Source organism: Nilaparvata lugens, chromosome 5, assembly GCF_014356525.2.
Source record: "Nilaparvata lugens isolate BPH chromosome 5, ASM1435652v1, whole genome shotgun sequence".
Lineage (NCBI taxonomy): Eukaryota > Metazoa > Arthropoda > Insecta > Hemiptera > Delphacidae > Nilaparvata > Nilaparvata lugens.
Genome location: NC_052508.1, coordinates 26,699,310 through 26,725,923, shown reverse-complemented (window position 1 = coordinate 26,725,923; position 26,614 = coordinate 26,699,310). Strand labels below are relative to the sequence as shown.

At 36.2% G+C, this 26,614-nt stretch overlaps 1 protein-coding gene across 1 annotated transcript in view; it reads right to left on the bottom strand.

Annotated features, from left to right (window-relative positions):
• Positions 1-26,614, bottom strand: part of LOC111053732 (dachshund homolog 1-like) — a 232,458-nt gene that overhangs the window by 148,392 nt on the left and 57,452 nt on the right. The window contains 1 exon segment of the mRNA XM_039428058.1: positions 25,212-25,277. Within this exon segment, the coding sequence (XP_039283992.1) occupies positions 25,212-25,277 (66 nt within the window).

The window sequence follows — 26,614 nt, the reverse complement described above, 5'->3', positions numbered from 1 at the left end:
ATGATGGCTCGAAACCCACAATTAAGCTCTTCTTGAAATGTTTAATTTCCTTCTATTTTCTCACCTACCTCATCCTAGGCGGATATTAACATTGAATACATATCCTAAACAATGCAATGGACTCGAAAAGTGAAAGCCTTCCTCTATTCTAGATAAAAATGAAAATATCAGCCTATCTATTGAAATGTTCACAATCATTAGACTCCAACACCAAGAACCAAATACTATTGCTAGGAATCAAACCCTCCATCCGTCCCACATAATATTGTTCGAGAATGAGAGTTACCAAGAATAATATTCTTCAACAGAAAACTCTTCTTCCCTAATCCTCTCTCCTCCAATACCTCTCCACATAAGTACTCTTCCCAAGCATCATTGAAACTCATTCTATTATTGCTTCCTCATAAAACCGTTCTGAAATAATCCAGATCTGAAATTCCAATAAACAGTACATTTTAATTGTGGAATCGTTGTTTTATTAACTCGTTTAACACGCTTTTTATGCTCTCCACGTCAGGAGTCGCAGTGAGCAGCTCCGTAAGCAAACAAATATTGGAGATCATAAATTATTTCAGTTTCTAGCGCCAGAGGACTTATAACGATGCGATAATAAACTATCATCGAAATTCCATTCATGTCAACTGGGAGCTGCTGCATCAAGATGATTTTCAAACATTCTCTAAAAAATTGAATTTTTATCAAATAGCTTTCAACACTTTTCATTTGAAAAAAAACATTCTCAATCAATTTGGTGATTGATTGTGGTATTTATTTTAGTGAGAGACAACACTCCATATAGGAATTATATTGATAATTTTTATTGCAGAACTCGTAACACAACCCAAATTAATGTTTCTCATAAAACAATTATTTGTTATGCTTATTTATAGATCATCCCAAGCCTAAATATACGTCATATTGGATTCATTCAAACTTTTGATTGCAACTCTTTTTCTCATGATTCATTCCTCAAAATCAATCATACAAATGTGTGGAGAGTGGAAACACATTTTATCCTCCTTCTTTCTCACAATATTGACAAGGTTTGCAGCCATAAACTAGGAAGTCTGGAGCCAGTAAGCCAGTTGTAAAGCTCGATTTAATTAAGTTGTCGCTTCCCAAGCAATGATAATAACAAAGAGAGCCTAGGCGTTAGTTTTATATGTGTTGGTTTAGAGTGAGCCGGTAAAGGAGGAAGGAGCAAGTATATGAGCTACAGACTGGCCACAACGGCCTCAATGGATAGATAGGACACGTAGGATTCGGCCATCAAACATATAACATCGTTTTAGAGCAATATAGCTAATCCAACGGCAGTGTCTAGGGTCTAGGACCTCACATTTCACATAAGCTTGTCCAACTGAGAATCTTCTTCATAACCTCCAAGTAGAATCTGATTTGATTATATATCTTTAGAATCAGAAAACATTTCAGTAATGATGATGATTACCACCGCCATATCTATCATTTCACCTGATTAGATATGGTTTGGGAATTAACCTCTTTGTAATTTATTGGATAATAGAAAAAATCATTTAATAGGAATGGAATAATCATAGAGTTTCCGTTGATAATTCAAAAGTATCTGGATTTTTATAATCCAACATTAGTAGCATAACCGTTAGTGTTACATAGCTTGTGAATCACATTTTCCATGATTTCAAGAGGTGAAAATGGTTTGAGAGAGAAGTGCGTCTGTTAATAGATGTATTTCTTTCAGCGGTGTATTGTGATAGGATAGTTGTGGAAGGAGAAGGAGAAGACAAAAATCAGGCGAGGAAGAAGAGAAAGGAGAAGATTGAGAAGAAGAAGAAATAGAAAAAGAAGAAGAAGGAGAAAAGCGGAGATCTGAGGCTGATCCGGAAACTTAACCCGTACTTGATAAGCAAAGCAGCAGAAGGGGATGAAAACAGCAGAAAAGAACAACGGCCCGAAGGCAGACGAATCATAAACAGACACGCATAACAAAACCCGACTTACTCTTTTTCCACTTCTTATTCAATTTTCACGTTTCTTTGCGAGCCGAAAGCGCGGCTTGTATGCAAAACAATGAAACTCATTATACTGGCGGCGTTTCAGCACGTACGCTCCTCGACACCGCTTGCATTGCGTTATGTAAATTCAAAAACAAACGCCATGTAAAGGGTGAAGGATGGAGAGACGGGGCCGGATTATGCGTGAAGCCCAAGATACCACCGACCGCCCGCCCGTTCATGCAGAACATGATTGCAAACGCAACTGAGCTGAAGCTACTGAGCTCTGATCGACGTTTCCAATCTGAAAAGTTTCATATGAGCTTGATAATGATTTTAGGGGATGAGTCTCGAAAATTTTACACTCGAAAGTCGTGCACTTTTCTTATATCCAAGCCAATAGGAGGATAAAGGAATGGAATAATTATAAATTATTATAATATTATTAGGGAATAGCTGCTATGAATAATTAAAACATAGCTGCTATAAGTGAATAATAAATACTAGACATTTATATCGAAGATGATAAAAAATCAATAGGAAATTCACAGCTTTTGAAGTATTGAGATTGAACTCTAGAATAAGGTTTTTGAAAACAATATAATACCTTTCAAAGCTAAAAATGAGAGGTTAGACATATTCTTTCAATCAAACCTTGAAGATGTTCCATGACTTCGATTGTACAAAACCATCAATTTTATAGACTTCATCTTTTTCTATTCTCAAAATAAAAAATTGATGCTGTTCTCAAGACCAAAATATGATACACGACCTTGGTTTCGTGACCACACCGGTCACGGGTACCGAATAAAACTGTGTAGAATTCGACAACATATTTGTGTTTTTATTCAATTATGGAACATGGTTCTACAATATTGACAATGACTCAGTCGAATTACCAAAATATGACATGAGAAGTTGAGAAGTGATACAAATCACTTAATGATATTTCATCACATATGATAGACCGCTAGAAAAACATGCATGTGCAAGCACTTGGATTGGAGAAGAGTAAAATAGTGGTTAGAACACCAGTTGCGATAATTAAGACGACTTCGTCCAAGGGTAGAGGTCATAATTTAGCAGTGGAAGAGGATTCGCGTCCTTTCTCCAAGGCTGGGGTCACAGTAGATATTGGCACACTAATGCTCTTATATTGCTTCCACCCACACTTTGTTGCAAATATATTGCTCAAGCAGACTTACACTACTCGGAACTCTTGCTTACCTTTGAAATAGATCTAATGAATTACGAATTTCCGAACTCCTACTACAAAATTACAAACTAGACAAAAGCAATTGTTGTATAGACTCAATAATCCCAATCTTTGTGCTTCAATTTATCTAAATTCACTTTATATCCCTCAATCATGATATTTTATTCATATATATCAATATAACCTTGTAAAACTAATGGGAACTATTCAAATGACAGGTCATCAAGATGTGGTTTATATGGTGGAACCCAAATCTTAGGAGATAGGATCCTAAATTTTGCGAGTTCTATTTGGATAAAAAATCCAATTGAGTGGAGAATAGACATTTATTGTGGAATTGGTACAGAGTTAGTAATAAATAGGAAACATATAGATTGAAAAATACTGATCTTTTCCGTTCAAATTGACATGTTTCCCCTGAGTTGTGTATAACTGGCATTATGGGATGACAGGGATAGATTTCTTTTCATTCAAAGCTGTAACAAACAACACCAGGAAAAATGATGCAGTTGATGGGAAATGTCCATGAGAAGAGTACCTAAATGTATTATGTTGAGTAAGGAAGTGAATCAAGCTACCTATCGATCAATTTCTCGGTAAGAATAGCTGAGATACACAAAAATGTGAGTGAAGGGGGGGGGAGTATGTGTGTGGGGTGCACAAACTATCACCATCAAGATTGAAAAACTCCTGAAACCACTTTGCTCGAACATCGGAATACTAATCCAAAGTTCTAAGGGAGCGCACGCTTTATCTGGAGGAAAAAAGAAGAAGGTAGACTGGGGGGATGAGGCTGGTGTCCTGAGGGTTAAAAGCTAAAAGCGGCCTTGTCAGAGGACAGATGGCAATGTGGCCTAACAAGAGCACAGGCTACAATTTCGTCGATAACGACCACAGACATAAACGTCTCGAACTGCTACCACTCATTTTGATTCATCTTTTAATAAGGTTTCTTTAGTTCTTTCCCTTTCACCCACCCTTCTAAAACACCTATAATTTCCCAGTTATCTCCAATGCCCCGCTCATTCAACATTCACACAAATGTTTCTGGTCTCATGTTGAAAGATAAGAGTGGAAAATAGCTGGATAAGTGGGACAGCTTAGCACACCAGACACACTCCTGGGGTAGGACATGTTATTCGGAAGTCTCTAATAGACTAATGTGTAGCAATAGAACGCGCTCAATAAGAGACAACCTCAACTTGCTATGCAGTGGAGATCATTGAGACAGACCAGATGATCAACCATCTTCAACTTCCATCTTCATCTTACTTCTTGATAGATAAGATGTAATTTATGTCTCACTTCTATAGAAACTCTCTTCACAATGAAAAATTAAACAGTACATGATTTTCTCACATTACATTGATCATTTTTTTTAATTCTATGGACTCATTACTCTTCTTTTTACTGAAGAAAGAAAAGCAAGTTTGAGTTGAAAACTACCTAGTCAAGAATCAATGAGTCATAGAATGGCTTTGTCTTTTGCAGCATGTAATCACTTGTGAGAAGAACTTCAACCACAGAATCATTTCATAAATAAAATATCTTAATCACTTGAACTCTTAAACACTTGTTTAAAACAGGTCTTCTTCATAAAAGTTTTCAGTTATTACACTGTATCATCTCATTCAACTAGAGCTTTAAATAATTGATCACAAAAGCTATTCAAAACCTTGAGAAGAAAAAAAAAGATGATTTCAGTTATTCTTGAGTGTGAACATCAATAGTTTTGCACACCAATTGGTCAAGTTCATAGTCATGAAGTGAAGTAATACAGTACAGTCTACAGTCTACAGTCTACAGTCAGGTGCATGAGAGCAGTTCATGTAAATTTCACTCAATTTCACTCGACCTCACTTCCGACTACACTCATATTCATAGACGAATAATAAACTCAAGTTCATAAGAGGAACTAACTGTCAACTGTCAGTCTACGCAGTACTCTGACCTCAAACTATACCGTTAGTAAGCATGCAGGTTACTGTTTGATTTGATTTATTGATTTCCTGATTGGAAAAATTGAACTTTAATCATAAGAACCGTTTAGTGATGAAGTTCCCAGCGACGTCGAAAACGCAGGCAATGTTGAATGAATGTCGGAAATATCCGCCACGTCTAAGCATGCCACTTTCTGGATATCCTGTCCACACTGTTCGTCCGGTTGACCGGAAACGTCCCGCTCGCATTCAGCCATCTGTTGCTTCTTACTTCCAAGCAAATTAACCCTTGTCATGTATTCGGATTGACCTTTGCATTGAGACATATGGAGAAGAAAGTTTAAATGGGGGTTTTCATATTGAAAAAATATCCCTTAACCTTTTTTTTCTCAATTTGTTCTGATGAATTCCAATTCTCAGTACAGTTGAGAAACCTCATAATTATCTTGAATAGGAGAATCAAAATGGATTGAGCCGAATGAATACTGTTGCTTTACAAATCCAATCCTACCCAGTTCCTTTATCTTACATGACATCGGATGTAAACTTATACGTGAGCATTGAGAACTTACTAGGTAGAACAATCAATAATTACTTGTTTGTACTCTCCAAAGAAGATCATTCCACGGGAGATCTTAATTCTCACTTCATGTTCTTCCAACAATACTCTCATTCCAATTCAGCACTTGATTATTTTTTCCATGTATTGATGTAGTTCAATATTCTTGGTACAGTTGTTGGTTTACAGATGATCAGATACAATCAGCCCCCTAGCACCCTTTTGAAATCATACAATGATAAATGACATACCAAAGTTAACAACAATAAGTGGATAAAAAAGAAGATATCACACAGTTTGTGAGCCGTAACAAGATATACAGAGGAAAAGAGAAAACATTGCAATCGAGTGTCGATAAATATGTCGCAATGACGACCCGACCCGTTCATTCCGATGACAAAGAATTATATGTCAGTCCACCCTTGTCGAATGAGTAAAAAATTACAGAACAACCCCTTCCAAACATAATAAAACGGGCTGTTTTTCTCTCTCTTCATTTCTAGTAACTTGATACAAGTCCGGGAAAATAATATGAGAGCCAAGGCGAGAATGAGAAGAAAGCGTTCTGTCTATTAAATTCGACGTCCTCCTTCTTTATTTTATATTTACAGAAATCGAATTGGAAGTGTGCTCTGTGCTCAGCTCTCACTCACACACTCTCACTCTGCCTTGAGATCGCAAAGGGGTGACAACCAGGGGTGTGCGATGACGATAATCCAATACGATGGAAAAATAATACAATAACTCCCTTATGTCAATGTGGACTCACGCGCACACACGCACACACACATGCTTTTTCGATACATCTCCGTTGCTATCTTTTGTTCGAGCCATTCCATCCCTTAAATAAACAGTCGGTATTAATTTCCATTCTTCAAAACTTGAAGCTGGCAGCTCAACCATGTTATAGACGCTCACCAATACTAGGTTCAATAACAAAACGAGATACAGTACCTACTTGTACAACTTTATACTATTCCCATTTCACCCCAACAAACTGAGATTGCTATTGTTGTATCGTTCCCATGTCTATCCGAGCAAACATTATGCTCATACCTTTTTTCATACATACCTCTCTCCGTAGTTGGTTCTTGTTTGTACAGTCAATAATTGAGATTATAAAGGAGCATTATACTTTAGGGTAATAATCCGATGTATACAAGATATCATGTTGCACAATGCTTGTATGCTGTCTGTCATATTCGGTTCAACAATGATACAGGGCAGATTCAAGGTGAGGGTCATCGAACAACTGTTTTGACAGTTGATCAGCATGCTTCTCCATGGGGGTTTAAATGCATATACTGTACATGAACTGATAAGCTGTGGCAATTTAAATCCAAACAATATTGATAAATTAGAATGACTAACTTGGAACTATAATATTTAATGATTCCTTGGAAATAAAATTCTATCTCGGAAATATGCACTTAACTTTTTTTGAAAATTTATTATACGCTAGAGAGAATGCCAGTTGTGTTCTGGAATTTCTAGATTAAATCATGATCCGGATTTGAAGCTACCTTGGAAAAGGAATACGAATTACCCTTAACTTGCAGGAATGCCGTGAGGGTTGTTTTCTCCACATGAGTGAGAAACAAAGGAAAGATTTTCCAGCAGCAGGTGATCTGTTTCACATGTGCTGGTAGAAATTGAAATTTGAGAGAAAAGTTGTGGGGAGGTTAAAGATGTTTACTTTAAAACAGCAAACAAACCAGAACAAGACTACAATATCAGTGCAGAAGTTGGGGCAGAGAGAAACGAGAAAGAGATTATATAGCCCAGCTGTATCGCGAATGTAATTAATATCCGGGTTTCGATATAAATCCACGGTTATTGCACTGGAAAACAGTCTCTCATCAGCATAATTCCTTAATACGGCTGAGGCCGTGCTCTTCCTCGCGCTGATGAAACCAAACTCCCTCCTTCTGTTCCGTTCTTTTTCTATTCCGTTTTTTAATTTTACAAACGGTAGGCAGCGGTCGCTTCATTACAGCAGTATCCACGTGTAATATAAATATGAATAGCTCCAGACCACGTCCTGTCTCAGTACTATTTTCCCAAATAAACATACACTAACGAATCGCAGGAATGGGGAATTGTAAGGAGATTATATCAAGAAGATTCATTCCCCCGATATTTTTTAGCCATTGAATTACTCAACTCAGATTGATAATACTTGCATCTTCATCATTCTTAGATTGTGAAGAACTATTGGGGCTACGGAAGAAGATTGCTGGTGGTCTACCGAAAAACTCAAGCTTCATCACCTCTAAATGATAGAAGTAATGAAATTAGCGTAATTTTGAAATATATATGCGGCTTTTAGAAGAATCTGAGCCTGTCAAACTTGATCTTGATAATATTTGAAATCTTTCCTGTCACAATTAAAAATTCAACTCTCATTTCCCAATGGAAATGTAATTATAACCGATGTTTATTTGTCATTACGTTGGACAATAGAGGACAAAACATTCCGTTTGAAGGGGTTGTGACTGGGTTGAATGGGGAGAGAATGCAATTCAGAGTGCTGATCGATATTTAGGGCATGTAGTCTGTGCTATGCTCTAGTGGTAAGATGGGGCTGATGGCAAGGAAGGAGGGTAGCAGTATTTTTTAATCACTCTAATAAGTCAGTCGTCGGCGTAACTATAGCAACAGGGTTTCATGTGACTCATACGCCTGTTGGTCTTCCAGCATCGATCGACTTGGCATACTTTTATCATCTTGGTGGTACTCCTATTGTTTACAGAGCATTGAACTATAGTTGCAAGGGTGGAAGTTTCATTTCTCATCATTCTTCATTCATCCAACTGATATTCAATCGCTAGTTGTGCAGAAAAAATCAAATTCAATTGGAAAAAGTTGTTTGCATTGATGCATGATCAATCATGACTCAAATTTCTACATGAATAATGTATAAATACTAAATTTGAGAATTTATAACAATCAGTCTTATTTCTAATAAAATTTTTTCATATCAATTTTATATTTTTATCTAGATCATAAGAAGGTGTAACTAACACAACCCTTCGTATTTCTTCATTTCTGATTATATCCGATTTTACAAGCGAGCTGACACATCCTGAAACCTTATTTCTGAAGCTTGAAATACTAACTTTGTAATAATTTGATTGGAATGATTGTGTCATCCGGTCCTTTAAATGGAAACAAGTCTTCTTTCCACCGAAGTATGGTATTTTGAGTTCAATTTCTCAATGTATTTGGATATAGAGTAACTTATATACAGACAAGTGAGCCTATGGAATACATTATTCTACAACAGTGAAGAAGTGTTTTTGAAGTGGATACGGCGATATGTTGGCCTATGGAAATGCAGAAGCAACGCCTGAGGGTAAAAAGCTTTGACAGTTTCGAATATTTCTGAATTTCGAGGGGCTGCATCCACTTGAATAGTTTATACACTGCCGCCGTAAATCATGAAAACTCTTGAAAACTTCAAAAGCAAACACTTTTTTCCTATATCAGCGTACTGTCCCAACAAAACTGAACATCTATCCTGTATCTTCTGTTTTTAATGACATGTGAAACGATACAAACTGTCCTATATAACGGGTATTCTCCAAAGATGAAAGATGGAATTAGAAGTCGATGGAAAAATATGAGAAGTTAATGACAGTGATTATGGTTTAATATCAATTATGAGATGATGGATACCAAAATAGTATTTGGCGTAGATCCTGGGGGGGGGGTGGTGACACGGGGACGAGACCCCCCAATATTTTATGGTATAGGCTATGTCCACCGGAAAAAAATATTGAAGTTTTTAATTATGATAACACATTTTATTAGTTTATTTGTAAATTGGGATTGAACTTGCCTTGTACGAAATATTTATACATAGTGACGTTTGTATGTATGACAAGAGTGACCAGTGTACAAAGTATTCTAGTAGAATCTATATCCTTCTGTGGTGATTCTTAGCCTCACCGGTACAAGGCGTAGAGCTGGTATGCAGATAGCAAACTAATGCATGCGCGTTGCCATACATCCACCCCACAGATTGAACGAATGTATAAAGCAATTTTAATTGATAGAAACTCCGAATTCTTTCAACTTGATATAATTTGTAGGAGGGGAGTTTCATTTTTTGCACAACAATTTAGTATGAACATCTCATTTAAGGAGTTCGTCTATTATGTTACGATTGTTACCTAAGTATTTTGTATCTGAAACTCTCTCCAAACAAGGACAGTTACAAGAGTTAAAATCAGAAAGATTAAAAACTTTGTTTTGAAAAATGTAATTAATCATGAGAATTTATGTTGATCTTTGTAACACAGTTTTAGCTATTAAGTAAAAATTACAGCTTTTTATGGTTTGTGAGTGCAGAACTTTTTTCTGGTTATTTGGCTATCCTTGGTAATCAAAACAAACAATACAACTTATGCTGGTTTTTTTTGTAAATAATTTGTACTTGGTAAAACTTAAAACCATTAACTCAGAATTTTATTTATACACCCACTAATTTACCACTGGCAAACAAGAGGATTTAAAACGGATTTGAAGTGAAATATGCTTCAAAAACAATCATTTTAATAAGCTATTTTTCAAAAAAATCTTCGCTGGGGGGCACCCCTCCAGACCCTCCACTACGTCCCACCCCAATGTCAAACAGCTATCTACGCCAATGCCAAATACATATTATGTCGATACACATATATAGTCGAGGTTTGATCAAAATAAGACCTACGGAATACACAATTACGAAAATATACCTAATGAAAATGGGTATAGGAGAATGATTATCAATCACATAGGTTATAACAAGGAAATAATTATTGCTTTCAAAGAGAACAAACTTGGTAGTTGATAAATTTGAAATTCTAGTTTAATATCATTATTTATAATTGAGTTTAAAATTCAGTATCATGAAAGATAAATTTGATATTTTCATGCAATATTTGTTCCTTCCCAGAGACATGAAAGTGTAACCTTATAATGTCTCACGAAACTAATACAATATTTTTCAATGTTTTGAACAAGAAATACGACCAGAGCATTTCTTGCTTTAGCATTGAGGAATCACGGATGGAATCGATTTTCCAAACGGAAAGAAAAACATAGAAGAGCCTTGGTAACAAGAAAGTGGGGAGGAAGCAGAATAAGTATAACGCCCGGAGGGTTTCCTAATTAGCCAAGAAAAGGAAGGAGAGGGTTATAACTAATTCAGAAATTAATTACAATATTTCTTCTTATCAAAGTGTAGTGTTCTTGTAGTCGACTTGTTTTGTTCCCCACCTGTCTACTTTCTCACTCTCACTCGTCGCTTGGCGAGCCTCCTCTCTGTCTTCTCTCGCTCCCTCCAATATTATTTGCACGGCAGTGTCTTGCAGAATAAGAAACAATGTAATTTGTGAAATTAATCTCTTAATATTTGTGTTCGGGAGAAAGTAGAAGATTCAAAGTGGGAGAAAAGATACTTGTCGACCTCCCAAATTAATTTCGCTTTTGAATCTCAATTAATTAAAATATATGCTCTGAGCTTCAAAAATAAGGGAACAGAAGCCAAGGAAAAAGCTGCAATATTTTCTCAACCATTGGTTGAATCTCAATGAATTCTACGACTACTATAAAATTTCCATTATGAAATAGAAACACGATATTTTGAACCCTTCGATTTATAAAGTGGAAGACAATATTCATTCCATCATTCAACTCTTTTGAGTAGTACAGATCACATCAAACAGTAAATCGCGTGTAGCTTATTGGAATTCCATTATTAGAGAATTCAAATAGAACAAAAGTTCTCTACATGGTATATTCCATTTATTCTCTCTCATCAAATAGAGATAAAATTCAAAAAAAGAGACTGATAACATATTCATTAGTTTCATGTTGTAGAATCATTCCCGTTTTCCCCTCGCACCAAGCATTCAATAATTTCAAATTCCAAGATTGGCATATTTCTCGCATTCTTATTAATTCACTATACCCACATATCATCCTCTTTCAAGTGAGAATCTTTTTGATGAAAGTTGATAATATTATTTTTCTTAATTGAAACATATTAGCTTCCGTAAGGGGGGAAGGAAAAGGAAGATCGAGAAGAAAAGAAAAAAGGTGTGAGTAGACATGTGAGTAGCTGTGCTTGATTTATAGTGGAAAGCCCGTGCACCAGGGGCAGGCCTATTCCAATGTTTCTCAGCAGATAGTTTATTTTTTCTCCATTTATTTTCGAGACCCCCTTCAAAAGTGACTGCAACACAGATAGGAGAGAAATCCCAACAAAACGGTGCAATGTAAACGTGCAGGATTCACTGGAGATTTTGAAAAATGGTCCTTTGGGGCAGGAGACTGGTAGCTATCGCATTCCACCTTCAACTAGTAGATTGGGGAGTGTGAATCAGGGGTTGAGGCTCAGACAGCACTGTTAGGGATGATTGCTGAATGCTCCTAGGCGCCTATGAGGCATGGAGAGACAAATTTGTGGCTTGATGGGGGAAGCAAGAAAGCTTTATCTGGGTTTTAAGAGAACTCCATCATGCCTTATAGTTACCGTACAGTATATTCTTGTTTTACAGTTACTCATTATCTCTAACTCATGATTGACAGACAACGTAGCTGTTCATTGTGGATATAAATAGCTATTCATTGTGAATACAGCAAAGATCGTAAGCTCTAGTCCCGGAATCAATGATCTCACCTTGAAAATAAATAATCCGTTAATGTAATGTTGGCATGTATAATAATGATATTATCGTGACACTGATTAATCTGATTACTCATCAAAAGATATATTATATCTGTGAATAAAAAGTTCTTGAGTAGAAGGATATGATGTGGATGCAATTCGGTTTCTATCGCTCATCACTCAAAAATCATCTATCTCGAAAAGTATTTTCATCACTATCTAAATCTATCAATCCACTTGACGTCTTCTTAACTCAAATTTCCTTTTTCCAATTTATCATTTTTTGCAGTATTCCTTCGTCAAAATACATCATTTCTGGTATCATTTTAACTTATCAAGGAATTAAATATTCACATTCTTATCTCATACTCATATTCTATTAAATTTTTAGTCTTCCTAAATTTCTCCAGCCCTACAATATTCTTATCTCATCATTTATGAAATTTCCGTCACAAGTCTACGATTCCCTCACTCCTGGTTGTCATCGTCTTCTCTCAGGAGAGCGAAATATCACGTAGCCTTCATCTCAAAAACACGATCTGTCTTCCACAGAACAGTGACACAAAACGAAAGAAGAAGGAAAGGTGAAACAAATTGATTATTAAGCAGAGTGAAGCAAAGGCAGACGACGACTCGACGATTAATCAAAATGTACCGAGTGCTGGTGACGTGTAACCAACCCTCCTCCGATTTTAATGAACTCTCAGTTTGATCTATCCTGGAAATCATTCCTTCAAGTCAAATCCAAACTTTGTGAACACCGAATTGAAATCGTATACGCACACTGCTAATACAGAAAGTCAATTTATAAATCACGAATTTCATCATAATTAGTTAAGCTTTTAGAGATCAATCATATATTTTTAAAGCTCCTTATCTTATGAAAATTATTGCACAGGATTGTAACACGTGTAAATCAGGGTTGTTTTTACTATTGTTTGGACTATTTTTTCTGATTTTCCAAAAGAATAGTACTACAATAGAAAAACTCTCCGTTCGCTAAAGCAATAGAGGTCAATAAGCTACATGGTTAAGACTGGGAACACCATTCCCATAAGTATTATAATCATATTATTTATAAATATCCTCGATATCCATATCCGCCGCTACCACCATTCATAACTGGAGGCCACGATATGAATGAGAAATGATTGTCTGGTCATACGAAGCGAGTCTACTATGAATCATTGCCAATTGATATTGATGAAACAACGAGACTGCTCGGAAGTAGTAGACTAACAAGAAATGAGAGATCAATTCAAAACGAATAAGCTTGAAATATAATAATAAATGGTTATTATAATGATAGCAAAATGATTACACGGTTATTTTGATAGAATGGTCGATTGAAATAGATAAATTGTGAAGAAAATTGGACGTGAAATTATATTGCCAATACGCATGCATAAGAAATAAATGCGAAACGGAGATACCAATAATGTTTTGAAGGAGTCCACATTAAAACGGCTAGCCGGCTACTGACTATTAGATAAGTCGTAAAGGTTGAATTCAGTAAGTAACGGCTCAATCACAACGATGGTTGCGTGAGAGTGACGGAGTAGGCAGAGCAGAGCAGAGCAGAACAAGACCGATGAGACGGGAATAAGAGAAGAATAAATGGAAGAAGAATTGACTTATCATCGTAATTGGTATCGATTACGAAATGGGCAATGTAGTCAAGGGCGGAAAAAGACTATAGGTGGGAATCGATTAGATGCAATCGTAAAAAGCATCAATTTAACAAATTGTATCCGATGTATCATGGGAGTAAGAAGGCAAAGAAGAGAGGGTTAGACAATAGAGAGACGACATGCCATGTCCATTTCCTTTCCCCCGCCTAAAATTAATTTATTTAATGTGTTTCCACCAACTTGTCATAACACACGGACGATGTACTCCTTTATTGCTTTGTAAATGAAGTATATCACTCTCTCTTCAGAGAAACTATAAATAATGGGTAGTGGTGACAGTTCAAACGTTTATCCAGTATATCAGACACTAACCCTCCAGTGAGGATATTTTTCTTGAAATGAGATAACAGAGAATTTTTCCATCCCAACAATTTCCACAGCTATGTTTGGACAATATCGAAAAAGAATAATTATTTTTGTGAATGGAGAATTTGACTTAGCAAAAATATTATCCTTACCATGAAATTCCTTCCAGAATGAGGCGATAAATTTATCTTCCACTGAAGATTTAGAAATTGGTGAATTATGTTTAGCGTGAGAATGTTTCACCGAATCATCAATAGAAAGTATTCCTAGAGATAGAAGCTCTTCCACGAATATATCAATTCGATGGAATTATCGTTTCTTCATTCAATATACTCTAGCAAACTAAATATCAAAAATGACGGTGAGACAATAGTAATTTTCTGTGGCTAGAGTTGATTCAAGTTACCACTGAGACTCTTCTGCAACCATTTATGATGTGGAAATAAGCTGACGCTGATTCAAGTATTATGAACAGACAATAAACAATTCGTTTCAACCTAAACTACCAGAGGGCACTTTTTAGTCGATGATGAATTAAATGATGAGCATCCTAGGGAAATAATTTCCTGTAGGAGCGTTATTGCATTGAAAAACAGACGGTTTTTGTAAGTGCACGTCACGGCAGTGATGGAAATCATTTTCCATTGGATGTCCACGATCGCCATTCAGCTATAATTTTGCTGTGTCTATAGATGGACGCACGACAAACCGATTGAAAGGAAAAAATGTATTCCAATCTGATGTTGGTTTCTTCATCTAGATAAATATCCGCTCCTCGTTCACGATTCGATGGGCACCTCTTTCAAGGCGCTTGTGAAAAGCAAATTCGTTCCACAGAAATCATCCACCCGTAATATTTACTCCATTTATGAAAGCGAATGGAAATTGTTTGTTCATAGCATTGGAGCCATAATTAAAGTCAATTTAATAAAATTGAGAGATGAAAGACATGGCCAGTCTATTCAGAATATGATTGAAAAGAGTCATTCATCCAGAACATGGAACCGCTGGACTCTACGAATATAATGCTCAACATTGACAAGACTTTTCATTCATTGATATCTTTGGAAAGCCCACATCAATTGAATTCTTCTATGGAATCTATTATAAGACTTTCAATAAATCAGTATAAATTTTGTAACATTTCACAAAAACTATCTCCTATTATTTCCATTTTTCTGGCAAAATCGAGGTGGTTTACCTTGTAATCAAACAAATTATGAAAGTCTTTAAATCAGCTTCGAGATCCTATCTAGCTGACAAATGCTCAATAGATTAGTTCATTTCTATGGACTGAACCAGACCATTAGATAGATTGAAGGAGAAAAAATCAACTTGATAACTTAAAATATTTTATAAGAAAAATAGAATTTACATGACAGCGAGAGTATTGAGTAGTGGTTTTGACTACACATTATACATATACATTATACATTATACTCCATCTGCCTCTTCACCACTTATCGGAGCGTTACTAAACTAGAATGGTGACTGTGCTTGATGAGCAGTAGGGAGGTGCTCTACACCCTTCAATAAGACAGGTGTTGGATTTCTCGGTTTCGCAACTGAAGAATGCAACAATTTTCGGCAACATTGTTGCGGACCGTCGCTCACACACAAAGACACAGTGCGTGTTGGCGCTCTTGTGAGTGCACCGACTCAGATAAGCAGACTAGAAGTGATTCACAGACTGAATGTGCTCTGCGATCGCAGAAGCCATTAAAAGACACCCGAAAAGAATAAAAGCAGCACATAAGAAGATAAGAGCGACAACAGAATGAAAAAGATTGTCCCACGTAATCCGCAATTCCAGGTGTGGGATGATACACCTCACTTGAATTCGGCAGACATCTCCAATTAAGGCACAAGCTCCGAAATGCTTTTTGAACAAGAAAGGAAATCATTCTTGTCGTATGCATCATGCATCCGACAAAAGAGTAGCACTCTCCCGAATCTTTTATTCTCTCTCCAGAGTGAGAAACGATAGTAATCACAGCCCTAGTAGTCACACCCACGCAACTATGTCACCATCTCACAACATTGTTGTTGGGAGACAACATTTTTCCCTCACTAAATAAATACGGACGGATAAATTCTCTTTGAAATGATAGAGCTTCTTAGGGCCCTGTTACCTTGGCCACAGCTCCAAAGCACTAAAGAAGCATTTGTATCACAGATTCAGTTTACTTTTGGGGGCACCACATGCTTTTGGATACAATCTCAATAAAATGCCGACTCAAATAAAGAATCTCTTGGATCTGAAATTTCAATATCAAAAAGGCTTTTATATCAATATCAATATCCACTTTTGCTCACTACGTTGAATTTATCATTTTATAGAGTTGTTATTATTATATACTGAGGAAAATATATAAGAAAAAAAATAATAATCTACCCATTTCCCATTCAGATACTCCCTGCTGTAGATTTTGATTGATTGCAGAGACTACAAAGTATACATATATTTTTTTTTCAATTTCCAGCTTCTGGTATCGTATCTTGAATTTTGTATTTGCTATCATTGTATTTGGAAGAATAATTTTGATTGCACTGTGACATTTTTTGGAACGCGGAACAAGGAAGATGAAACATCCTCTCTATTTTTTGGATAAGCAACGGTAAAATTGTTAGAAAACTGGTTATGCTGAATCGTTAATCGCTTTCGAATAGTCTTAATAAATCATCCGAGTAGGAAAAATGAGCTGAAAAAATTGAAACACAAGACAGCGGCAGACCATCAGACCAACTGACCGCAAGCCAAAGCCGCGGATCATCAATAATTACTGCAATTAAATGGAATCACACTGTTTCACACAATCTCGTACGAACGCGCACACTCACATACACTAGCTGTGATCCTAATCATACGCCTATCAACAAAAGGTGTCCATAATTGATGCAATTAGTGCTAACCATGAGAAAGAGAGCGCATCATTTCAATGCTCACCGCTAGTAGGAGATGGAGATCAGACAAACTGTAACGGACTGTAGCACCCAATTTCATATTAAAATTATCATTTCCAAAATAGAGGTCTGGATGGTGGCTCAAATTCGTATACCAGTGAACCTAGTGAACGATGTATGTATTATCACGTGGATTGATATGTTTTCTTCTAACAAAAACCATTAATTTCAAGAGTATTATTACTCACTCAATGAGAAATAGTCGCTATTGAAGATTTATTAATATACTAATTAAATAATACTAATAATTTTATAGTAAAATAAATAACTATTATGATAAATAAACATAACATAAGTAATAAATAACATGTAATAAGTAATAATAACTATGAGAAATACTAAAATAATTATACTAATTATTTAATAATAATATACTTCTGTTTTAGGAGATAAGAGTTGAATGTTTATGCAAAGGATGGATACAAGTTCATTAAAATTCGATACCAAAACTTTGAATTTGTCTTCAAAGGAATCTCGTATTTTCCAGAAATTATTCAAATTTGATAAATTAATATCCTCTACCAAATAATCAATGAAATAATACTTTCTCTCTCCGCATTTATTAAGGAATGCTGATCAAATTCGAGTTGATACAAATAGCTGCTCCATTAGAATAGCTATCAGCCTGAAAGATAATTTGTGATAACATTAATTTTTATACTCTTATGAAATCACTTTATTTCAAGTTGATACTTCAGTATATTCAATCAATAAGATCAATCTATACATTTTTATAGAGTGCGATTTCTAGAATAATTAATTGTTAAGAGCTTGTAGAAGCACGAAGGACAACATGATAAATAATAGAACCTTTGGAATGCAGCTTCATTTGAGGCCGACGTTAACGTCACACACTTCCTTACACAGAATATAAAACAGAGTATTGTTGAAGTAAAACAAGGGAATGTATATTATATGTTCATTGCTACCCCAGGTGTTGTCGCGGGGTATAGATGAGTATTCCCCTTCTCGCAGCTCTCTGAATGTTTCAAATCCCCATCACAGCATCTTTCTTCGTTCTACCAGTTAAGCTACAGGCTAAGGGTTGGAAGGGTAGGTATACAAGGTGAGGGTGACGTGCATGGGGTGGGTAATGTTGAAATAACCACTGACTACCCACCGAGCTCGATTCTAAATTACTAACAATATTACTCCTAATTAATGGCGAACTTCTGAGCATCCCTTCTCCAGCATCTACCCCACCACCCGCAGCATCCGGCTCACCTCAGCATCGCGGGCGACATTCTCGAAGGACTTTTTAACGACTGACTGTGGGTGGGTGTGTAGGGTATGTCACAGTAAAACTTTCTCCATTTCCAGCACTCGAGCGAGCGCTCTCATTCCTTCCTGAATATCTCGTTCATTGTGACTGCGAGATTGCGTTTGTATTATTCATAAGTATTTTGATTGACCTCTGGTGACAATGGAGTTGATTCCAATTTTTACAGATGCTGATAATAAGGGTCTAATTTTTCAATTTAAATTAGATCATCTATGAAATTCCTGTGTTAAACCGTTCAGATTCTTAGAATGATGGGTAACAGAATTTTCACAAGTTCAAATTTATTATAAAGGTCTATATTTTAAGCTAAGACGAAGCACCTATGATTTATATAGGAGAGATTGTCAGGAAGGATTCACAATAAAGTTATGTTGTATAGAATCGAATCTTACATCAATAATGATTGTATAGGTCAGTTTCCCAAAATGCTCCTGATCCAGATTCAGATTCAGATAGTTTTCTTCTTCACATCCAACAAATGATTTTTCATTGAATATGAAGTTGAGTTGTTACATGAAGAAACTCTATTGTTAATTGTACAACTTCGAAATCGCCTATTGAGACCACTCCTGGTTAAAACTGAATACAAAGCTACTACTTTTACTTGAAGACATATTTGCAGAAACAATGAGCCATAAAACAATGCCAAATCATTCTGCTGGCTCCCTCTGATGAAATTCTATCCACATGTTCCCCTCTGAATATAATAAGTGAGTGGGCACCTTTGAGTTTATATTCTTGTTTTCACTATCAAGAGGGATGTATCTCATCTAGGGTTATCCTCGATTTCCGTATACAGCAGATTGGCAAGGCTATTTCTCGCTTTTGTGTTTCACCGTTCATATACGTTACAAGATGTGTCATTGCAACAAAAGATACGTCCGCGAAAGATGGAAGGTCTGGGGGAAGTTAAATACAAAAGGATACGGGACAATGCCACGAACACTCAGGACTTGTAGACCGAAAGTAGCGGTCCTTCAGACCTTCGGTAGCGGTGGCTGTTGCCTGTTGTAGTGGTGTGAACATACAGCATCAACCGAAACATTAGAAAAAACGGCATCATCCAAACAGGATCTTATCTTGAGTGAGTATAGTGGTCGTATAGGTTTCGATTTCTTTGCTGAAACAATCGAACTCTTTGTCTCTCGATAAACAAAAGATTGCCTGATATCGAAAGACCAGCGTCAATCAATGCATGACGTATTGGAAACAATGGAGGATAGTGTCTCCCCGTATCCTGGTGCCCGTATGTAAAACACACAAACAACTGTTAGTAGGCCTACTATATGCACGTGTGTTTACTTGAAGAAGCTGTTGAGATCCAACAAACAAACGTCCTGACTGGTAACTTATTCATTGAAATGCAAGGTGCTCAAAACATAATACAATATTAGTAACAAAAATAATCTTTCGTAAATAATCTTTTTCAATTATTTTTATCAACTCTTTAGATAAATCATTTGGAAATATTTTTTTCAGAAACTACCTCAGTAGTTTAACCAGTTTTATGGGACATTTTCATGCTTTGTCAGATTTTAAGTTTACAATTCTACACTTAGATATCAAAACTCAACATTATTGTAACCATTATTTTCTTATTCTGACAGAAAATAAATTTTACAAATGGAGATTGGATAAACACAATCAAGTTCTTTTCCTGTTCGGAAATACAAGTAATAATGTAGTCATCTAAATCATGGCTCATAATATGAAGCCGTTGAAAATGATAAAGAACCTGAAATATACTCTTATCATTATGAACAACACAATGCCAATCTCCTGAAGCATTGTGCCGATCGACTCATCGACTTATGAGCATGCGTCATGCACATCTACGTCACACCTATTTGAATGTTCATCGCGGGCGGACCTGCAATTATAATAACTGCGGCATCGCTCACAGCAACCACGTGCTGAGCATCGAAATTAGCACGGCCTGACGCCCTTCTCAAACGATTTCGCTTTGATCAGCGATCAGCAAATGAACGGAAAAACTCGACGAACGGGCGCGACCAATTTTGCGACAAAGAACATTCGAGATGAACGCGGATCACTATCGCTCCAACGCACAAACACTCACTGCCTCCTATCAACTAATTCCTCTCTTTTAACAAAAATAGTCGGCATTTATCTTCTTTTTCCCCACTCTTCCCACAGGAAAATTTTCTCTCCCAAGTTTTCAGATTCTCTATTTCTCATTCGAGAGAGTTCCACTGCTTCAATATTCCTATATTAATCTATCAATCATATTCTTTAATTTTTTATTATTTTCTGTGTGGCTTTTATCACTGCTCACAGCCCCGTCCGATCTTGGTTCATGTTACTTGAAATGTCTCCTAACACTCACTACCTCTATCCTCAACTATGCCACTAACTTTCTTCTCAAATATTCCCCCTTTCCAATTTAATTAGAAGTATTATTATATTTATATAGATAGTCTTATACATTATAAAACCGTTTTCCCATTTATACATTTCCATGTATGTATCATTTATTGCTCATTTCGATCTTCTGATCTCGGTTTCACTCTTTATTACGATTCGTAACTTAGTATAAGTTAACTTGGTAACTTGGTAATTGGTAATAGATGATCTAGTGTGAGAGAGTGATTGCTTACCGTTTCGAGGTGAATCACATTCGACCGTCTCCGTGTTATTCAACAGAAAAGACTGTTTGAGAGATTCCATCTAGAGCAGTACGGTTGTTGTCCAGTCCTATATGTGTGAATCGAGCAGAAGGCAACAGATAGATCAGTTGTCCTGTCTTTTCTCAAAATAATCTCCTTCAATCCACATCTCTAAATCTCTTATTATTATTCCTCTCCCAGTCTTCAATCATTCCTCTCCCATTCGCCTCATCTTCCTCTCCGGCTGTCATTGTTTAATTTGCACAACACTCTACAGCAGCCAGGCGAAATAATCGAAAAGCATACAGAGCGTTTGTGAAATTGTCAACCGTGAACGTTCGCTAACCAATCATTGCCGCGTAAATCCCTGCTCTTTCAACTCCACCTCCCACCTCTGTCAACTCTTCCAACCCACGCCTCGCAATTAGTTCTCTAATCGGCAACAAATGTAGCGCACTGCCTACTCTCACTATTAATTGCCGACCATTCGTCTCCGCCACCTCGGTCTCGGTTCATCCCAACACCCGGCTCATCCGCAACTTCGATTTCGACTCGAAAGCTGGTAATTGAATTCATTTATTGTTCATTTAACAGACTGATGAACTTCTTCCCGTGCCGCCTTTTTGGGGATGATTCTAATCCGCGAGTCGAACGCTTCAACGCCTTGACTGATGTGTTTGCTTTGCACTCGATGAACGCGCCGCGCCCATCCACTGCAATTACAGCAATGGTTTCAAATAAATGAACTTCTGAATTTCCGTTTGTATGTGACTACTCCTAGCTGTCATAATTGCTAGCTGCATCATCGATAATGATCGTTTATTACTGCAGCTTTCCAATTCATACAGATGATGAAGAGCACTTCACATTAAATTACATGTTTATTCTCGCCTTCTTTCACTGATACTTTTCCTCCTTTACTAGAAAAATTGAAATAACAAGTTACTTGACTAATGTGTTATTGTTTTGCTTTTAATAGATTTTCAAAGATAGTGTCAAGACGTTTTTATTATAAAATGTATAATTGTGTCTTCGGACATCAAGTAAATCAATGAATCTTGAAGATACTGAATACGAAAATCCATTAGATCTCGCAAAATTGAATAACATGCATATTCTATCCCTTACATGTGAGGGTGGATTGCAAGCAGAGACTTGAGATGGAAAGGAATTATTGAGTTGATGAAACTAGGGAAGGAACAACCCTTCCGTACCACCCTCAATTCGCATTTCCTTTTTCGAATCCGATGAACTTAAGTAATAAGCAGGCCAGGCCAGAAGCAACTGCCGGTTCCAACTTTAATAATACCGAAGGGAACAATAATTATTTATTCATGATAAGTAAGCGGGGAGAGAATGTTTGAGTTGCAGTCTTAGAAGCACTGAAACAACTGAAAGATTCTTCAGCACCTGAACCACATATATACACTCTTACACATACGTCAAGGAATTACGCTCTATAATATTAAACTTTGATAAGTTGGTAGGCCTACAAGTTGCAAGTGAATTAATTAATTATTTATGGAATCATATGGGTTATTGTATTAAATCACTTGATATATTTTCGAAAAAATATACCCTGATTCAGGTGAAGGCTATTAGTATTGAGAATAAATTTTTCTCAATGGGGAAGTAAAAAGTATATTTATTCCAATCTTCCCCACAAGTGATGACTGTGTGATCACTGATATGCTATATTAGTGACAATTTGTAATAATGATACAAATCATATAACAATAGAAACTTATGAGCCTATAAAGTGTGTATTATTGTGACATAACTAGATATCCATCCTATGGTCTGATAATATGTACTACATATCAAACCATAGAAAGCATGCTATTCAAACTGAAATGTACAGAGTCTGGGACACGTGCAACTCCTACCAGTATTGAGGTTTGATATTATATCAATGGTAATTCGATTGGAAAGTTGGTGTAATGGACATGGAGAATTCACTTTCGCTGCCAACAGTGACAAAACGCGTATGATAAAAGTGAAACAGCTCAAAGCTAATACATTTAAACAGATGAGAAGCAGTTTCGATGCGTTGCACTGTTGAATAAACTGAATTACACGAAAGCCTATTATTTTGAATGATCAGTGAGAGAGCTTTTAGCCGGATTCTGTTTGCGATTGATGAGCGGAAAAGAGACAGACCGAGGAGTGAGTGTGGATGAAGCCAATTAAAGTGGTGGAAAAGGAGGTCTTTCATCGACGAGGGACACTCATACTACGGATAGATCTCTCTAATGGAGAAGGCTTCCCAGTTGACAGTGCGAGGGTCCGCGAGCCAGGGCTTTTAGGTATCTGCGGTGCAGTCAATCAGAAGTAATAATTAATTTAACATGACAGCAATGGAGGGCTAACGAAGTTTTTCTCTCTCGCTGCACCCTCTCTATTTCGACGCGCTCTTACTATGTGGAAGTGAGGATCATACAATACAAAAATGTTTATTTTACTCAATTTGTTTCTTTGTTCTACACTTCAACAGATCTTTGTTTGCCAGTTTAAATTTTTGTAAGCTGAGGTTCCAAGAATCAAATCAATTCTATTGTACAAAAACATAATACAATAATACTGATAAATGAAAAATATGAACAAGTAGGGTATCTTAAATATATCACAGCTTCGTGCTACACGTCGGCAGAAGTGAGCTTGGGGGCGTACCATGTATGTTTTGTTTGCTAGTTTTGATTTTGGTGAGCTAAGGTGAGAAAAGTTCATCTATCTTGAATCAATTCATGATTAATGATCGATTCAATGACTGAAATCATTATGAATGATAAACATTCATTTTCAATGATATTCTAATATCATTATAAATGATGAATTTGCATTTTTTATCCAAATTGAGAATTGAGGAACAGAAACTTTACACGGAGTTGTCGTTTTTTTCTTTTTCTCTAGACAAGGAAAAACTGATACTGGAACCACTTCTATCCTTCCGCCTTCACCATTGGATTAATTAGCACAAGATCGACTACTCTCCCTTACAGCTCAAGGGCCTCAAGGGCCAACCCTTACTCTGAATACCATGCATCGTTGTCTCTGTTTGTGCATTGCACGTCATCATTCATCCATCACTAGCTACCATACAAAATTATTCAAAATGTAAACAAAGACAAACACGTGCAACTAAAAGATAAAACAATCAAGCAGAATGATTCATTCAAGACGGCTCCTTCAGGAATATATTAATAATAATATTTTATTATTTGTAATTTAATTTTCTAATTTTTTGATCACGTCTGAGATTCTCATCAGATATAACTATTTGATGTACAATCTATAATGAATTTAGACTTTAGTTCTTTAATACAGAACACATAAGAAAAGAACTCAATATTGAGAAGATAATGAAGATCTGTGGAAACAGCTCGTTGGGTAATGAGTTATTATTTGTTTGAAATGGGAATTTATTACGGAACTTGGTCAACTCAGAATCCTGCTACGACAATATTTTCAATTTGAATTTTTCTGTCAATATGTCATCTTTGGAATGGAACTACTTCAACTTCTAACTTTTCTCTCTTCTCTTGATATTTCTCATATATCTCAATAAGTTAATTGAGTACCAATAAAACTTCAGCTTGCGCTCACTTACTTCAAATTACTTTTAAAACAGCAATAATAATTGGTGTTCTAGGTACTAGGTAACCAACTAGGTACTTGATCAATGGTCTGATGGAATTTTATGGGAATCAAATATCATAAAATATCATGATAATAATAAATTTGAACAGATTATATGAAATGAAGAATGGAACTTTTCCAATAAATATGTAAAAGATACATTTCTCATATTATATGAAAATATGATGTATTCTGGTAATTCAGGATGGGAGAATAAGAACATTTGGGGATGTACAGTACTATTTTCAAAGATTTCTCTCCAGTTGCTTCAATTGAACGTTTTTGAATCTAGCTAGAACAGAATTAAGAGTGAATTTTTGATAACTACTGTAATTAAATTGACAAAAAAACACACTAATTACCTTCTGTGCTCGATTGAGCCTGAATTGGTATAATATAAAGACCCTGTCGATGTTTGACACACGTACCTGTAAAAAGAGAGAGTTGCAATTAGACAAGCATATCAAATATAGCTTCCAATAAAGATGAAAAAACATAACTTCCAATAACGAGTAGAAATTATAGGTAACATAATAGAAAAGATGTGAGGAAAAATCCAGTGGATTTGAATATCATTGATGATAGATGAATTTGTGTCTGTGTTGGAGTAGAGGTGAAGAAACATAACTCTAATACGGCGGTGCCATGCTTTTATTTTAGTTTTTGAACACAATAATGAATTATCGTTTGCTATTTTAAATTAATAAATATTATATTTATCCTGCCCAAATTATCTTGACTGATGGCGATGTGCGGGTTCTATTGCAACTCACAACAATTATTGTTTTCTCAAGGACAGAACTTTGTGACTGAGATGTGGAGATATCCTTACTGAATATGCCACAGAATCAGTAGGGCCATTAGGAGAATCCCCTAGAACGTACGTCATAACGATAAGACTAAAGCTTTCTAGGGCGGATTCAAGGAGGGAGAATCATGAAAAGGTGCCCGAGAAGTTAAACGATATCTGGCCTTACACCTTACACGAATGGAGTAAGTAAAACATGGGATGAAACAATGTCTTTCAGTAGAAGACCACTGCAGAGCCCCTTCAAGCCAAGAAAAAGACTAAGGCGCCTTCCAAGGAGGAAATTGCAATGTATAAATTTACCTCAAAATGACGTTAATGAAATTTTCTGTTCTACCATCCGACTCTGGACTCTCCCCTCTGCTATCATTCTTATTGCACTTGTTTCCCTCCCCTCATCTCTCTATCCGAGTCACCACCTTTATCCCACTGAACATTGCAAGATTAATGTGGCACACGGGTTCGAGGAGCAGAATCCTTATAACGAGAACCGGAAAACGTCAGGACCGGCAAAATGAACGTTTTCAACTATATTTGTCTCTTTATTGTCGCCTGTTTAAATCGCATAAATCAGCTCTTGTTTCACCAAAAGTACCATACATTAATGTGTGATATATTCACAGCATAACTCACTATAAACACACACAATGTCAAACGTATTGTATAACTCTCGAGATCAAGGCTATTCATATTCATATGATCTATTCATCCAATCATTAGTTTTCAAGAATCTCACTGCATTAGATTATTCAAAATCCTTCTTTTGTGACTTTCTGTGAGCTCATTTTATCATCAAGCCCTCCAATGATCTTATTTTCTGGCTCAATTATAGGCTTATTTAGCTGAATCGGGTTCGGTTACATTATCAATTTTTACTTGAACCTTACATCAGGTCAGATTAATCTTGATTATTTCCATATATTGTTTCACTGCATTATATTTTCCATTCATTTTTAT